This window comes from Aphelocoma coerulescens (genome assembly GCF_041296385.1).
Source record: "Aphelocoma coerulescens isolate FSJ_1873_10779 chromosome Z unlocalized genomic scaffold, UR_Acoe_1.0 ChrZ, whole genome shotgun sequence".
NCBI classification, from domain to species: domain Eukaryota; kingdom Metazoa; phylum Chordata; class Aves; order Passeriformes; family Corvidae; genus Aphelocoma; species Aphelocoma coerulescens.
In genome coordinates, this window is record NW_027184085.1 from 25,685,042 (window position 1) to 25,703,065 (window position 18,024).

At 37.2% G+C, this 18,024-nt stretch overlaps 1 protein-coding gene across 5 annotated transcripts in view; it reads right to left on the bottom strand.

Moving 5' to 3' along the window:
- The window catches only part of PTCD2 (pentatricopeptide repeat domain 2), a 28,602-nt gene that overhangs the window by 10,068 nt on the left and 510 nt on the right, over positions 1-18,024 (bottom strand). For 3 of the 5 annotated variants that reach the window (XM_069000928.1, XM_069000927.1, XM_069000929.1), the window contains exons 2-9: positions 15,856-15,948; positions 13,482-13,611; positions 12,581-12,698; positions 11,117-11,195; positions 9,899-9,990; positions 7,118-7,231; positions 5,625-5,699; positions 4,747-4,860 (exon numbers count right to left, since the gene is read on the bottom strand). In XM_069000928.1, the coding sequence (XP_068857029.1) occupies positions 4,747-4,860; positions 5,625-5,699; positions 7,118-7,231; positions 9,899-9,990; positions 11,117-11,195; positions 12,581-12,698; positions 13,482-13,611; positions 15,856-15,948 (815 nt within the window). Of the gene's footprint in view, positions 1-1,100; positions 3,369-4,746; positions 4,861-5,624; positions 5,700-7,117; positions 7,232-9,898; positions 9,991-11,116; positions 11,196-12,580; positions 12,699-13,481; positions 13,612-15,855; positions 15,949-18,024 lie in introns of those variants that run through there. The other 2 variants (XM_069000930.1, XM_069000926.1) reach the window with 2 other exon arrangements.

Genomic DNA, 18,024 nt, shown 5'->3' on the forward strand with positions numbered 1-18,024 from the left:
ATTAATGCCCTGCCCTTACATAAGTGACACTGCAGGCCATCCCTGGAAATAATGTTTGCAGGAGAGTATGGTCAAGAAACGCCACCTGCTGTCTCCTGGATCACTGTTCCAAAAAGCTGCTGCAGTGCAAGGAACATGCACAAAACTCACGTTTCATTTTACTGGAGGACGAACATTTGAATATGATAAAGAGTAATTCTTTTCCACACAAGAATACCCCAAAGAGCCCTCGGATCCTCATCTAAGCTACTTACTACACATAACCTTTTAAGCAATACTTCCTACACAATCTCTTGCTGTGAAACCGAGAGAAAAATATGCAGCAATTCACTTTGAAATGTAAATGCCTTCAGTTTCTTTCAGATTGTTAAAAAAAAGTAATTGATTTTAAGAATGTTGACTTCTCTTTAAGTTCAAGGTTCGTCATTGATAAAAACTTAGTATCGGCTGCAGTAACAGTGCACATCCTGTTCTCTGAGGCTGTCTCCATGAGAGCTGCCTAGTAACTCAGCCCTTGACAATCCAGCCACTCTAATCCAGCAAAACCCCTAAGTCTGGGTTCCTGGTCTTGGGTGCTGGGATACCAGGAGTCAACACCACCTAAGTACACTCAACTAAGCACAAGAGTGAAGACTCTTCAACACAAAAGCCAGTGCGCTTACAATCTTGATGCACCAGAAGATGAATCCATAAATTACCACCCAAATCCAAGATTACCCAAATAACAGCCTCTGGGACTTGCATGACACACGTTAGACTTAATTGGAAATCAGCTTCATAAATATTAGAACTTGCTTATTTCTCCCAGCTTTTTTCCTAGGAGTAAATGTTACCAGTCTTCTACAACACTTCTAGAGCAACACCCAATATTCTAATTTTAATTGTCTAAATTTTGTGTGTGCTTCTTTGAACCTCTTAATCTTGAGTCCCTGCTTTCCTCTTCTACTGAAGTACCGTTAGATATTTAAGTGCATCTCCTTTCCCTCTCAAGACAAAGATGTTATTTCTTTTAAATAAATCAACCTAGTATTGTTACCTTGAGTAAATAAACCCCAAGAAAACAAGCAATCAAGAGAACAAAGAATGGAAAACATCAGGTATATTGACAATTTTAATATAAGTTATGATTACTTCAGTTGCAAGTAGGATACAGCCTTAGGCAGGAACCTAAACAATTCTGATTAGAATGAACAAGAGAACATGCACAGTGCTAGGATGCAACAGCTTCTTGCAATTAACACAAATTTTAAAGTGCCAAGTAAGGAAACAGAACTGACTTCATGTATTTGCTATGTAAGGCTAAATCAGTCAAACTGTCCCTGATGGCCTTTAAAAATGTGGCATTTATACACTTTTAACACCAAACAGCTGTCCTGATTCTACCGGATGATATCAGACAGTTCTCTTGTCCATACAAACAGAGTGAACTGAATTCTTTAAAATTTTTTGCCACTAATCCTTGCCACACTGCAAACAGCCTTTACAAATCTCATATCAAATTTATTTGTGGAGAAAAGATTGGGAACTTCTCAAGGGTCCACATACTACTGGAAATGTTGAAAGAATTTTCAACTAAGGGAAAATTATGTATGGAATTACATACTACATAATATTACAGAAAAAGTAATAGCTGTGTTCTCAGATCAATGTATGTAATACTTTATGCCACCAATCATAAAAAGGGTACATACGATGCACAAAAGTGTGATACACACTTCAAATTATTCTTCACTTACACTTGCATGAAATTCCATCTACTTTGTAACAGTGTTTGTACCTTTTACATATTAACAGAATACATTGTGACAGAAATAAGTTATAGAGTTAGAGCTTCAAAGGAAACATCCCACAGGCTGTAACCACATTTGTTTTGAAGCTGTGCTTCCCCATGGATGGGTTCTTGTTTCTTCAGTGTCTCACTGGCTTCAGTGATATAGATGCAGAGATTTATTCACAGAAAATATACTCTGAGTTCTGAAATTTGCTTGAGTGGGGCAGAGACAAAATAAAAGAAACAGAAGGCAGAAGAGAAATAATGCAGCCCAACTTACAGAGTACCAAGCTGAGATCCACCTAGTCTTGCGCTCACAAGACCACCAAGTTCTCTTATCAACATGTTCATCACTTCACCTGGAAAGGCACTAAAGGCACATGAATGCTAGTTAAGGTATACCTGTTTCCAATTCCTTCTATTCTGGATGCTGAATGAGTTCAGATTCTTGGGTATACAGGACTCACAGATACAAACAGCTTTTTATTGTTAGAACTAAGCACATTTGATCTAGAGTCATTAAAGTTGGGACAAAATGAAGCTTCTTTGTATTTTTTTTTCAATCAAAAAATACGGTCAACTATGCAGATGATGTAATTATAGCTAAAAACATGATCATACTTGCTCTAAGAAACTTTATAAGACTTAGTTGCAAATTTGCATCAAGATTTGCTTAGCCTAGGAATCTTAATATTAGAAAATTAGAAGGAAGCAATTTGTGAAGTCACTCACTCTGAGACTGACTTTCGATCAGGAATCTCCTTCAACTGGGAAAGCAACCACTTGGTTACCATGCTAATTCCCACGGCATTTCCATGATCCCAGTTGATATGAAAAAAAACCCACTAATATATTTCTTTAGAAGAAAAAGATGTTACAGTGAACACAAGATGCTTAATTCCCTCTGATTCTCTTTAGATCTACAGACTTTGAACTAACAGTTCAAGCACTTCCATACTCTTTTATTTGGACTCTTGCCTGCCTCTATCCTTTCAGTCAGAACATTACATCTGATGAAGACCAAATTTTCTTCTCATGAACCACGGAAGTCAGGTCAGATACTCATACCACTTTGTTCACTTCCATCCATTCACTTCCAGAACATTTTGCACAGTAAAATCCTGATACAAGAGCCTAAGGAAAAAGTCAAACCTTCTATCACTCCAATTTCTGAACAACACACAAATACCCACTGTCACAGTTTGTTTTTAGCATCAAAATTGAAACAAGGAAGCTTCATGATCAGTATTTAAAATGAAATTTTATACAAATAACTTAAAATTGCTCACTGTGGAAAAGGGGAAAAGACATTTCATTTGAACCTGAATTATAAGAGATGCTATCAGCAGTTCAGTTTGGCATCAAATACTGACTATTCTAACAATAGATTTGACCGAAGTGGATTAGCAGCCTGATAGCCCAATTGTTTATGTTTTAAAAGCTTTGCAGTGGTCTTCTTTGAACTAGGAATTTGGAAAAGCATGTCTTCCAGTGTGCACATGGTTATCTGTCCTGAAGCTTGTAGTTTCGTATAAATATTTCCTAATTTGACAGAAAGGTCAGGGTTCTCTTCCATCTTTTCCCTGACTGTAGCCAGCTAAGGAAGAGAAAATGACAGATTGTTACAGTTCAGCAAGTGGAGATCTCATTCTACCACCACACTGAAGAAAAACAATAACTCATAGTAAAAAAAAAAAGTACACAGTGTAAGATAGGTGGCTAAGGCAATGACTCATAAGATGAGGATTTTGTGCAGAGTACATTATGCATCACCACAAAATGGTGGAAATGCACTGGTTATCTATTAGAGAGAGTTTATTGTATTTAAAACTTCCTCAAAGTTGTACTATCCTATTTTAAGTCCTAGTACAGACAAACACATTTATTTTCTATTTAAATCCAGGAAATGTGATTGCTTCCTGGAATCCACTTTCCAGATCAGCAAAATTTGTACTATCATTATTACATATCTTTGTAAATGTACAGTACAAATCAATAAAATTCGGGCTATAGAAGACTGAGAAGTTCTGTACGCCAAACATAAGAGTATGAGCTGAAGTGTTAAGTAAATCCCTTAAAAAATATTATTATCAATAGAATTCTGTGGAAGCGGACTGTTAGGACTAATGCTTAATCATCTTTTGGTAGCTAAAAATTTCCCAAAGTCAAAATACAACACTAACACATGCAACATTTATTGCAATGACTTTACAAAACTAAAGGCTGCTTAAACAGTTTCTTTTCAACATAGCAGCTAATAAATATGGGCTATGTTTTGAAAAGTTGGCTCTCCCCTTCTCCTAATATTTATTATTTTGCGTATCAGTTATTAATTTTGTTTACAAAAATTAAAAGCAGCAGGGAAAGACGAAGTCTTTATTTAATAACACAGTCTTAAATGTCTTGTTCTACAGGCACATCCAAAATGAATATGCTAAATAAGCTTCAGGAAAAGCAGCAGCAATGCTGACAAACTGAGAGGGGCTATATATGTGCTCTGAAGGAAGCCTTCTTATTGACCAAGACTGTAAAAGCTAGTTTTCACAGTAAAATATAGTTAAATAGCAAAAGCTACAATTTCCTATATCACTCTTCCCCATATAGCATCATAGGTCTTTCATATATTACCAACTTAACAATATCACTGTTACCATAAACTTTATTCTCATTTCATATGAAATGAAAATAGCATAGGAAGCAAGGGATTAAATTATTTAATGCCACTAGGGAAAGTGTCATCTACATTCAGATGAAATATGAGCTTCTAGAAGCAAGATCCACAATAAAAAATGAAGTGAACAGCTAAGTGTTTCGTCCAACAGCAGAGGAAGCCAGCCAGCTGCTTTGGCACTGGAATGCATCAGAACCCAAAAAACTACAGCACAGTGAAGTTAGGCACCTGAAGTTCTGTAGGTTAACCATCATTTTCAGGGCTCAGCCCAGTACCATGAACATTCTCATCACTGTATACTTACCACTTGCTCAGAAAACTCAGTTTTTTTCACAAAGGGAGGAGTATCTACTTCCACTGCTGCCTCTAACGTATTTATTACTTCTTTTAGCAAACCAGATCTGAGCTGGACAAGAACCTTAAAAATAAAATAAAAACACACCACACAAATAGTACATATCATAAGAATGCAAATTCTTTTTAAAATGGCTGAGGAAGACAGGGAGCAAAGCAGGACAAAATACATATCCAGACGCTGCACTGAGAAAAATCCATTCATTGCAAAGAAAGTGACAGAATGATCAATTTCCTCAAATATTTCAGGTTTTTTAACAGCTGGGATCTGGAAACGAAGGGTGAGGCTTGAGGCAGAGCTCCTCTGATGAAGCTGCACTACCTGCTCTTGAATAAAGTGCATTTTACCATAGTTTAGAGAGGTCACTTACATGGCACATGCAGACTTTCTCTCAGATTGTAGACTGTGCAAGTAAACAAAAAAATTGTTGTATGTACACATATGGATAACATTTGTAGGGCTGAAGGAGGTCTGAAGTGGGCAGAGCATTTACTTGGAGCTGGTTTTTTTAAATCTTTTGGAGCTAGAAAGAGCAAATCATAACTAGAAATTGTTTACGGGTCTATGCTCACAGATGTAGGACTGGTCTACTTTACATTCCCATCTATGGTAGGAAGTGATTTTTAAAAACGGGTGGAGGTTGTTAACTGTTCAGAATGTAAGTCATCCAACTGACAGAAATTGTCTGTTGGATCAAAAAAAAAAGCTCAGCAACACCACCAACACAGGCCTGTGCTAGTAACAGGCTGGTCTGTTAATTTGCACTTGGAGTTTTTGGCCAGTATAGCATACTCTGCAAGATTTTAATACAAGGCAAGCATACTTACTTTAAGATTATTGTATAGTTTGTTCTCTGTTCTCATTATCTGGGAACAATAAAATTTGGCTTGTGCTACATCATTCTGGGAAGGAATAATAAATAATAAAAAAAAAGTCATACACATGCCAAAAACTTGCACAATAAAAGTTCAAGAAAAACAAAAGTCCTTCACAATTTTTCAATAAATCACAAAGCATCATCTAGAACCCCTTTACCAAGACCCATAGACACCAAACAGCACCCAGCCTGCAAAAGGAATACCCCATGCCGGAGTTCCCATGTCATCTGGCTTTTTAGTACAGTGCGTCTGTCACATGTAACCAACATTGAGCGCAAGATCACCTAAAAGATGGAAGGTCTATACACATGCTGAGTTCAACACATGTCAGAGTAATGAACTGCAGCATATGTTACTGCAGATATTTATCCTGCCTGGCCCCTCTAACCTTTTGGACATACACATTTACAGTATTGTATCTATGTCATCAATTGATTTGTATAGACAGTAAATGTTACACTGACATTTACTAGACCAAGCAATATTACTTGCGATTAAGAAACACCTTACAGCAAGAAGTACTGTCAAAAAGTATTCTGCTTAAGGAACAATTAAATGTAATGTGGAGCATTATTCCATTTGCAAAAAAAGAATTTCACCATGCCATTGTGCACACGAATAAATTTTTTTCAATGATGCTATTGTTCAGTGTCTCCATTCACAGAGACAGAGCAAAAAAGACCACACAGTGCATAAGAAACTTTTAACAATTCTACTCCATTCATTCCAATTTGTGAATAAGATCAAATCTACAGCCTTTCCAGTGTCTCTGACCTCTGTTTTAACATGAAACAGAGAAGGTTCAGGACATACTCAACCTTTACACACAAATTAATGGCAGAGGAAATGCAAACTTTATTCCAAACTTTAGAATTTCCTAATTATTATTCTCCTGCTCCATTTTTCACCCTGTGCTGCCTCAGAGCCGCTTCATATCAGTACTTAGGCATATGAGGTATAGGAAAACCTCCACAGGCAGAAGGAGACAGTCCACCTCCCAGGCAGTAGGGAAATACACATCAAAGCCTTTGAGACTGCCTCCCAAGACAAACATTTTAAAGAGATGATTGTGCAAATACTTTAGATTATAATTTTAATTCTATTTAAAGGAAATCACCACTAAATAGCAGTATCTGCAGGATAACAGATGGTGACATCTACCCTGTTAACCTAACTGTAATTTTTTAATATTCTAGATGGTATTGTCACTAGCACAAACTATGTGTGCATTAGACTCAAGAACTTCCATATTCAATTTGTGTGAGCATTGTCTATAATGCTATTGTTTCAGGACCCTAAAAGTTGCAATACTTGAAGTTATTACATAGTTGTGCCTCTTCCATGTTAGCTTCCTTTCACTATCTGTCTATAAAAAAAGTAAAGAGTATCTATCTCTCTTCCTATAGAGACCCAGGCACAACCAAAAACAAAAGAGACTGCACCTGCTTGAGAGCAATTGCCATTGCAAAGCAGTATGCTCTCAGTGGTAACGTGTCACCTTTTAGCTGTGCTTCTTCAAGCAGTCTCACAGAGATTTTAGAAGACTCCAGGTTGTCCTGCACAGAAATATCAGAGGAAGTTGTGCTTGTTATTCTGGTTACCTGAAAGGACTGTAAGCACCTGCAATCACATTCAGAAGGTATTCAGAAGTCAACACACTGTGCTATCACAAAGGCAATATGTATCTGAACCCAGATATAAGCAGATTCTGAGCAGCACTTTTTGAGAAACACAACATCAAAATATGGTATTTAAAGTGACAGAGGTCACAGGAGGGTAAAAATAACTTCTATTACTTTAACAACTACACCTCGCCCTAACTACCTGGGCTACTGCAACAGATGAAACAGCCCAAGCAGTATCCTAAACAAACAGACATTTTCATTTTCACTTTCAAATAATTTCCAAATCAGGAAGGAAGATTAATTTTTGTCATTACTTTATTCTGAAAGCTACATTAGACAGTTACTGAAAATCAACATTTTCTAAGCACTTAACTATTCAGTACCACTAACTAAAGAAATCTGGGTATGTGTGAATTTGAACATTTAGCCATTTTTAGCCTCTCTTAAGGATTAATTTTTGAAAAATGCTGAAAAAAGTATATATTCTAATATGACAGCTTAGACATTTGCCTTTTTCCAACACAGAAAGCTTCCATTATTGTTGTGAATTTTCAACAGTTGATAGTAAAAGGCAATGAATTTATCGGTGTGCTACCTCTCAAACCATCAACTCTCAAAACCAGTGCTGCTCATACTGGAAATTATGAGTGGAACTGACTGGACCCCAAACAAAATAGTATCTGCCAAACTTAAAAGCTGAGAGCAGGAAGGTTTTGTAACAACTGGTACCACCAATGTGTATAAGAGTCCTTAGACCTGGTGTTGATTTCTGTTCCTATTCAAAGTATCAGTCCTGCAAAATATTGTTTAAAATATGTTCCTTAAAAATTTAGAAATATTTTGACCACCAGAATATTGATTATTATTACATAAATACTTTTTTATCATCAAAAGGCCTATAGCTCTTTCCTGCACTAAAAGAAAGACAATCTGTTACCTCTGAGTATGGCAGTGCCTCAGTGATTTAAACCACCCCAGAAGTGTTTTACAGTTGACCTTAAAAATACCTCTGTACAAAGATTAAACATTAATTCCTTTGTTTATCTACTGGAAATAATCTGAGCTTTAAGCCTTGTACTTTTTTTTTACTGATCTCTGGCAAGGTTATTCTAAAGACCCAAGAATGGTAAAAATCCAGCAAAGCTTTTAATGATACTAGTACCATTATTTCTATTACCTGAGTAGTGCATCTTGAAGATACTTCAAGATTTTTTGCTGACATTTCTTATCTTGCATCATGAGAAAAAGAAAATTTTAGCTTCATGTTTTCTCCTCCTCCTCCTAACAGATGAATCAACAGATTAAGCTTTTAAAAGAGCTCCACCTAATCCTCTTTAGTGCATAAAGGGTTCCTACAGCTTATTCGCCCATTGACAGTATTTTATCCACAAATTTGTTGTGACTATACAACCAACCAGGTGACAGTGCAGAACCATTTCCCCTCTCTTTTTATCAAAGTAATAATGGGCTGGACTGTCTATTGAAAATATATGTAGGGCCAGAAGTAACAGATGCCTCAGGAAACTATTCCTGTTACACGTGCCTTGGATCCCAGCCTTCTAACTGCAGGCCATGTTAAAAAAGCTTGAAAAAATTTTCGAAAAGAAACTACAGCAGACCTAAAGGCAGCTTAATTCATTAGAACTGAGAATTTTAGAAAAACCACGCAAACTACTGCTGAGGTACTGTTTTAGGCTAGCTCCTTTTTATCACATAAACACTCAGTTTCGTTGTATGTTAACTGAGAAACCTGAGGAAGTTTAGTCTAGTGGTACAATTTTTTCCTCAGCTAGTAGAAAAGATGATGACACGGAAGAAGACTTTCCAAATGAATTTGGGAAGGCTTCACGTTCAAACTTCACATTGCAGAACTGACTCAAATCTGGAGAGGAAGATCAAAATAAAAGTTTTGGGATCTCACTTTGCTATGGAAGGGAAACAGCTCTAAGGAAACACTCATAGAACTGATGTATTTTCGTTTCTTACCATGCTCGTGCTCCTTTTCTTTCAGCTAAAAATACAGCTCGAGGGGCTGCCTATCTATCTGAAGGCATTAATTTATGTTTCTTTTCTCCCCCCAGCTGTCTATTTTCATCAGACATGTAGGGAACAATTATCATTGACAACTCTATTCCTTGTCAAATTTGTGTACGATTACAGAAACAGTTCAAGACTGCTTGTTGGGAGAGGGGAGAAATGGAGGGGATGTCTGGCAAACAGAAAATATCATGTATATGCCTTAAGGAAATGAGACTATAAAACCAGTACTGAGGCTGAAGCACAGAGTATTGTCTGAAGAGATGCAAAAATCACACAGAAAGAATACTCTAAGGTAATCAAAGGCTGTACTAAAAGAATTTGTTCCTTAATGCTTATGTCCATGCAACATTTTGGAGATTGGCTTTGTGACCTTAGTTTATATGGGAAACTATATATGTGCACCATATCATGTACCATGAAGCACCTCAGGACTCAAATACGTTTAAAATACTTGCACGAGATACGAAAGCATGATAGGGAACATACAGAAATTTTAAAATAAGAAAAAGCAAGAGATAGAAAAGGCATTTCAAAAACTTTTTCATTCATAATACTTACCAGTTTATAGCATATTGCAAATGCAAGAAGATAGGTTTCTTTGTTGAAAGGTATACCTTGTTTTTTCATTTCTACCAGAACTTCCAAAGCACCTATCAAAAATGTATTAGTGTTACTCACTTCATAAATTTAAGACTCATAATTGAAAAGAAGAAACAATTCAATGAGGTATGAGTTTGATAAGTTTATTTGAAAATACGAATGTAAACTGAAATCTGTTATTCGAAAAATTCAAAAAGCGTAACTCAGGGTCAGTTGGATCTCTTTCAATTTAGCAAGGAGGTTTTCAGTTTACACTAGCACATGGCCTTACTCTTCTATTATTCTTATATGAAAATCTAAAACTAAATTCCATATACTTGACAAAGACACCCTCATTCTTCCTAACTGCCCAGAAAGCTTCCACCACTGTAAGTAAACTACGTAGCATCTCCTCATTAACTCACATGGTCCATTTCACAATGCTGCATTTAGGTGCTGATATAGGTTTTTCTTACAGTGGCTCGGTCTCAACTTTTAGGACAACTGCTGGACTTAAATTTGCCAAATGTCAAGAGACCAACCACTATGAGTTCAACAAATATCAAAAAGGATTTGCTTGAAAAGCTTTAAGGTTTTCTCATGGAAAGTCTTTTAAGTTAGATCAGATTATTTCTCCTTTAAGTTAGGTCAGATTATCTTCACAAAGGGCCAAACTGATTTGAAGCATTGGACTTCTACATTGCAGTAGCCACTCTGCATGAGGACACAAGTAAACCAAACCAAGAGAAGAATATGGTCTGGTTTTGGACAAAAGGTACACTTCCTTGCTCTGACACAAATGCAGAATGGTGAAAAAATTGTTCAGAAACTTACCATTCCAAAACAAAATGCTATGGGAAATTACAAAGCAAAGAGAAGTAACACTTCAGCGAAGCGGGTTTGGGGAACAAGCAGGTTTGGGGAACAAGCTCCCTGAGATAACAACAGTTCTGTGCAACTTGAATGACAAAAAGTCTGTGGGAAGTATGAAAAATAGACCCTTCCATTTTAATTACACACTACAGTGCAACTCCTTCACACCTACAGCTACTTACATGATGTTTAGCTATCTAAAACCATAGCCATACAGCAAATATATACATATACACATACACCCCCCCCCAACCACACACCCACCACTTACAGTGAGAAGCATCCTCCCCAAAATTTATTTGCCTTAGCAAATGTAGTACTTACTTTCAAAATGGCACTTTTTAAACAACATAGTCATCAAAATATGGAATGATGTACTGTCTGAGAAAAAACCATGCAAATTCTGGAGAGGAAATAGAACAAGCATTAAAAAAGTCAGGAAAGTGAGCAATCTTACTGTGCACAGTATTTAGCAGGTCTTCCTACTGGAATAAGTCTCATCTTTACAAGTTCAACATTCAACTCTCTGGGTTCCCTGACTGACTGTCCCTCTGTCAAATGATGTCTAAAATACCAGTGGCTCATTATGGTTGAAAGCTCACTAAAATGAAACACAAATTTCCCAAAGAGTCCCGCTACCCTTTTTTTTTTTTAGTGACCTCTAAGTCAATGCAAGTAGAAGTCACTGACAGCTTGCAGCTGATGAACAACATCTTTGGCGTAAAGTACCACCGCCATGAAATTGAACACGTTTTTTGCTATTCACTATATCAAATGATCAGCACAAGAGCTTGAGTGATGATGGCAAGAGCAGCAGGAGAGAGAGGAACTAAATTTTATGTTTCACTTCAACTACACTGTGTGTTGGGAATAGACCAATAAAATGTCAGAGGTATTGTGTTTCTGCAGCAGAATCTGGAGAAGTGTTACTGTACCTTACTATCCACCATTTACTGTGGCCTATAAGTACAGCAGTTCCTGTCTTAATGACACAGATCTCAATTAAAAAAACCCAAACCAAAATAGAAACTACATATGCTCTTTCTTACACACGCCTAACTTAAGAATAGTAGCAAGACTAGTTGCTGGTTTCTCCCGTTTCTGGCTAGACATATCTCATGCCTTACTGAATTAATATCAGCAAGATTTTCACTGGCTGCCAGAGATTTTTGAAGTCACAACATTATTGCACACACTAGATCTGATTATTATCTTTCCATAATAGCAGACACAGAATTTTAGAGATGTTCAGAAACAAGTCCTTCAGTTTCTTCAGCGCTAAAACGGTCAAGTTCCTGAGCTGATGAGTATCATACCACCAACCCCATACAGGGTTCAGAGAGAGACTGAAGTACAGAGCAACACAGTGAATCCGTGGGTGCAAGTAACCCAAGGGATTTCAGAGGACTACTACAGAAAAACTCACAAGTGATCATTTCCAAGAATGATTTAATGCAACATAAGATGCAGGAAAGCATGCACTAGCTGTTTTCATTTAAGCAATTATTTGTTCATCAATACTTTTTATTCAACTTTTATTTAAATTATGAAATCATACAGGAATAAAATAAAGTTACCAGTCAAACTAACATCTAATTTCCTTTTAATTACTGTTTTAAAATAAAAGCCACGTAATCTGCAGACCTACATTAATGTCATAGACATCCTTGTTACTACAACACACCTTCAAGTCTATGAGCGCATGCAAGGCTCATGTGTAGCATACCATTACTCATACTTGACTAATAATAGTAACAACAATATTTTCAGTATATATAGGAGAATTACCTGATCTTTGATAAGTTCTACTGCAGGTCTTTCAAGGTCTAGCTCATAACACATCCTCATAAAGAGTGGCCCAAATTTAAAATTATGAAAGGTAGTGATTCCATTCTGTTCATGGTACCTATGGGAAAGATTAAAAAGTTAATCACACAGGGCATGGAATTTGCCAAGGGAGAACACCTTTAAATAGAGAGCAAGATCTGTAGGTGCAATGACAGAAGCACACTTTCCTATCTGCACCAGCCAAAGATATATAGATAACAGGAAATTAATTTTAAGGAAAATTATTGTTTTGATCAAACTAATAAATTAACTAGTAATAAATAATCTCTTCTATTACCAATAAAGTAATTGGATAAATAATAGAATGGGTCTCTGCCTTGAAAATTCCAAGCTACTTTACCTTCTATTCATGGAACAATAGCAAAGGAAGTTGCAGCAGTTTATTTTAGCAGCAGCAGCTGCTAAAACACCTCAACAAAAAGATAAAGCATTTCACTTTTTTCTTTATAGGCCTTATATGGTACTTGCTGGGAAAGTTTTCACTCACAAAACCTCCTGCTATTGAGTACTGGCTGCAGGACAGTTTATGACCAGGTGTGTCTTGGCTGGAAATGCCTCTGAACACCTCTGCCTTGCAGCTGTGGGATAATTTTTCTCTGTGGTTCACCACACAGTAGGACACCACTTTGCTCCCATAGCTCAACTCTCCTTTGACTTAAGAGTCTAGAGGGTTGGAAGATCCAAAGTATTTAAATAAAAATACAGCCTTAAATTAAGGGATTAACTATGCATATAGCAACTGAATTAGGGCAAGTCCTCAACTGCAGATATAACCTGGGATGATCTAATAAAAGCAAAAAATAAAGACAGAAAAGAGTGTTACCTGGATTGTTAAAAATACCTGTAAATAACTTTTCTGGCTAGTTCCACATCAGATGAAGTCTGACATAAATGCAGCAAATTTTTTAATTCATTTTTGAGAATTATTCCATTTTTGTTTAGTTTTTCTTTAATATTTTTAAAATATTGATCTGAAAATAAAACGCATTACAGCATCAGTCTATAGACAATTCCATTACCTGAGTTACATACTTGATACCTGAAACATGGGAGACTCAATGAAGCAGAACTCTTGTTTTTTCACCAAGAAAACTGCATAAACCTTCTTACAGACCAGCATGCCATTCTGTCCCCATAAAGACATGTCAGACTTAGAAAACCAAGAAGATGCTTACTGTGAATTTAATTTCACTATGTTATGGAGCATATCAGGGTAATGCAAAAGTTTTAATAAGTAACAAAGTTTTGTGACATCTTATGTTCTTTTTCTAAAAAGCAAGCAAATAAACAAAACCATTTCCACTCAGCATTCAAATGACTGTAAGAACTTCTGCTCAATACTGTTCATACAGAAGACTTAAATTCCTTTACAGGCGATGAACGCATAAAGACTTTCATACATAATCTACGTATTTCTTTAAATAGCTATAAACTTAGAGTTGCTACCCTTCTGCCCCAAAAAAGAGGGTTCTGTATCCAGCACATCTTCCTGTGACAAAGCAAGCACAAAGACCATCCTTCAGTTGGTAATTTCAAGCCTTTGACTCAGACATACACAAGATTAAAATCACATATACTACCTGGCAGCTCCATTCCTCTCATGGTGCTGCCCCCATCTTGGGCAGGGAAGTGAACTTTTTTGTAGCAATTGCTGGGTCACTGCTGTTCCCAAGCTAGTAACCTACACAAGAGGTGCAAAGTAGGCATCCCAGAGAACAATGTGTGCAGTTACTTAATACAAATCTGTCACTACATGCAAATGCAAGTCCTTACTCAAGACTGAGGTGCAGAGTTGACAGAAAAATGCATACAAGTATGCATATATAATGGCTGGGATGTGTTCAAAGGTGCGCAGAAATTTCAAAAATATTTGGGATCTGAACTGTATTTACATTATTCTAGCTAAATGTGTAAGTGCTGTAGCTAATAGTATAACTATTGTAGTTAATATTTGCCTTATAACAATAATAAATAATAGCTATTATATATTCTGTGTAACAGTTATTGCTGCTTTTCCCACTTCTAAATCAAGTTTATTACTAGCCCTAATTATTTCTTTTCATTTTTAAGGTATAACATTAAACACTCAATACAGAAACCACACACACATATGCACAAATAGGTGGTTGGAACAGTGTTTTCATTAGTTTTCAGAGGATACAGTTTGCACGAAACCAGAAGGTCAACTGTAAACTACAAAGCAAAATATTTGGCTTCTACTAACCTGCTTTAGCAAGAATGATTGACCCACAGCAGTAAATTCAACGTTTCTCACGTACAGGATGAATAAAATACAATGTATCATAATCACAGCAAAATATAACGATATTATGACTTACAACCACACAATTTAAATTCTACTTAATATAGAAAAACCATTAGGATGACTTTACTTCCTTCTCTGTCCCAGAAGAGTAGTTGATATAAAACTAGGTTTGATTATTTGTCTCTTCTTGCCTTAAAATTAACTACAACCTTTGCAACCGTTGTCAATTTGTATCACCAGCACATCCACACATGATAAACCAGGAGTTTTACCTAGCTTTTCTGAAATAATAAGGGCAGCTTTATGTTTATGATTCTTAAAGAAAGAAATTTGTATACCTTTAAAGTAGCTTGACAAAATCAGAAAAAAATCCACTGATCCTGCACCTACATGAATTTGTAAAACCTGAATTTGTTTTTCATATTCTGAGTATCATATATCATCTGGAATCGGGTGTACAACTGAGAACTCCCATTAGGCAAAAGAAAAAAAATCTAAAAAAAATGCTAACAAAATGTATGGAGCAAATTAAAAAAAAAAATTACTGTGATAGCCCTTTTCTGAATAGTTAAGCAACTATTTAGCTTTGTCTTAACAGTTTTCTGTGATGATATTATAATTGAAGCAAGATTTGTAGACTGAGACAGTTCTTATATTTATAAGACTATCTAAAAAAGTTGGGAAAGAGAGGGCACAAACATTTCAGACCTTATGTAAACACCTTGCATACATGAAAGCATGTCCACATGTATTCTCAACAGAGCATAACTAATACTGTTTCATTCTACAAAGCCTCAGATCTTCCAAAAATGTTAAGTACAAAAAATTTGCAAGAGGAAGACATAAATTGTTTCTTTGAATGGGGTCAGTTGTGTCATATTTTTATGACTTTGACTGTTTGTTTCCTAAGACTCATGCTAAAATGGTGACTAAGAATTAAATGCTATACCTTTATTGCCATGAAGTTCATTTCTAATTGCCACTTTCATCTGCTGAAATTCTTGTAACTTCATATCTTCTTCCATTAGCAGATACCGTTTCCCTGCCATAAGAAAAAAAGAGGAAGGCTCAGTTTTATGTTGCACTGTGATTCAATAATACTGAACCTTGCATTTATGAATTACAATTGTGTGATGACAGACCACTGAGATATGACACTAAAAAGCAGACTGCAAAAACTGCAGTTGCTCACATCATTGACAAAAGAACCCAAATAATATGTCACAGCTTTCCAGAGCTTATGTGTACAGGAATGAAGAAGTATCTAGTTATTGGATGTGCAAAAGAAAAACTAGAGGCTACATTCCTCTCCACTGAGCCAAGGTACAAGAGGATTCTGCACAAGATTCCTGCCCCCACCTCTCCCCAGACCCCTTTATCCTTTTATAAGGATTTGCCTTGTTTTCCTCTGTCTTCCACACTTCACTACCGGCACAACTTGCTCACCACACACGTGCTGTCCTTGCTACTATAAAATGAATCATTCTGGAAGCTCCAAATGCAGTAGGAAGACACAAACAGCCTATTTTTAAAAAACAACAAGCCTATTACTTGGATTGTAGTAGCATTTGGGAGACCTAGTGAAGTTCTGCTGCAGTACAGACATCAGAGGTAAGACAGTCACTGAGTCTAGAGTGTCAAAATTAACTCTGGGTGCTGACCTTAACTGTGTTGCAAGCTGCTTTAAAACAAGAATCATGCAAAAGCTATTTGACAAGTTTTTGCTGTCACAAAATCAGGTGTCCAGTAGATTTTTATTTGCAGCCACAGACTTTGTAACAGAGAGCCACAGTAACAGCTGACACTATTACAATCTAATATTTTAAGGTTTGGCTTATAAAGACTATTCTAACCACGAAAGGACAAGAGCAAGTATTGACCTGAGTTACGTTGTTTATTCTCATTCTGCATATGCCTAGGAAAACGTAACTGGCCATTTAAATAAAAACACTTGTTTGCTATGCAAGTGAAGCATGATAATGACACACTTCTTAAAACCAGAAGAAAAAAATCCATTAAACGGCACATTTATCCATTAAATTTAATTGAAGCCGTTCCAATGGGTAAACAAATACATTTTATTCAGCATGAAATTGACCTGTATTGCACTGCCATTTCCTTTCCACCGACCTCTGCTGGTCTAGCAGTGAAAGACCATCCCTGTCTTGGGCCTCTCCAAAGCTGGTGCAGGAATCATGCTGGCCTGGGGTGGGGATAGCGCACCACACATCATGGACACTCAGTGGTCACACAGTGTCAACAGAGAGAGTGAGGCAGCAGAATGTTATCCTTCTAGAATTCACACTTTACAGGGTTACAGAAACAGTTCAAAACCAAAGGCACCACCAAGGAAAAAGGAGGGAGATGGATATGAGGGCTGGCATGTGCAGTTGGTGCAGGCTATCCCAGAGAATTCAACCAACCAACCTGCTTAGCCTCAAGCATACTGCAACCCTCTATATGGCCAGCCAGTGAAGAGGATCACAGAGCACCACTCCGAGAGAGGGGGTTCCATGTCTCTGAGGAGTATAACAGAGGTGTAACCTGAGCAAAACTTTCACCACTGCTGGTACAGTGGGCCAGGAGCCCAGTCAGGACCTAGGCTGGAGAGCCCTCTGCCATACGCCTCTTTTCCATGTGCCCCCATTTCTTTATCTCTGAATCCCAGGGTCTGGATAACGCTGCCATCCTCCCAGAACAAAAACACATTTACGAAGCTGCATGTTTATTTGTTTGGATGTCTCCTTTTAAATGTCATATCCTGACAGCAGCAAGCAGGGGATACACTAACACTGACCTCTGGGGTGACCTTATTGCGGCCTTTCAGTGGGGCCTACAAGAGAGCTGGAGTGGAACATGCACGAGGGCAGGTAGTGCTAGGACACATGGGAATGGCCTTCGGCTAGACTCAAAGGCTTTGATTATAGAATAGGTTTAGGTAAGATATGAGGCAGAAATTCTTTACTGGGAGGGTGGTGAGACAGTGGAGCAGGTTGCTCAGAGAAGCTGTGGATCTAGCATCCCTGGACATGCTCAGGGCCAGGCTGGATGGGGCTCTGAGCAATGTGGTCTAGTGGAAGGTGTCCCCATGGCACGGGGTTCGCACTGGATGATACTT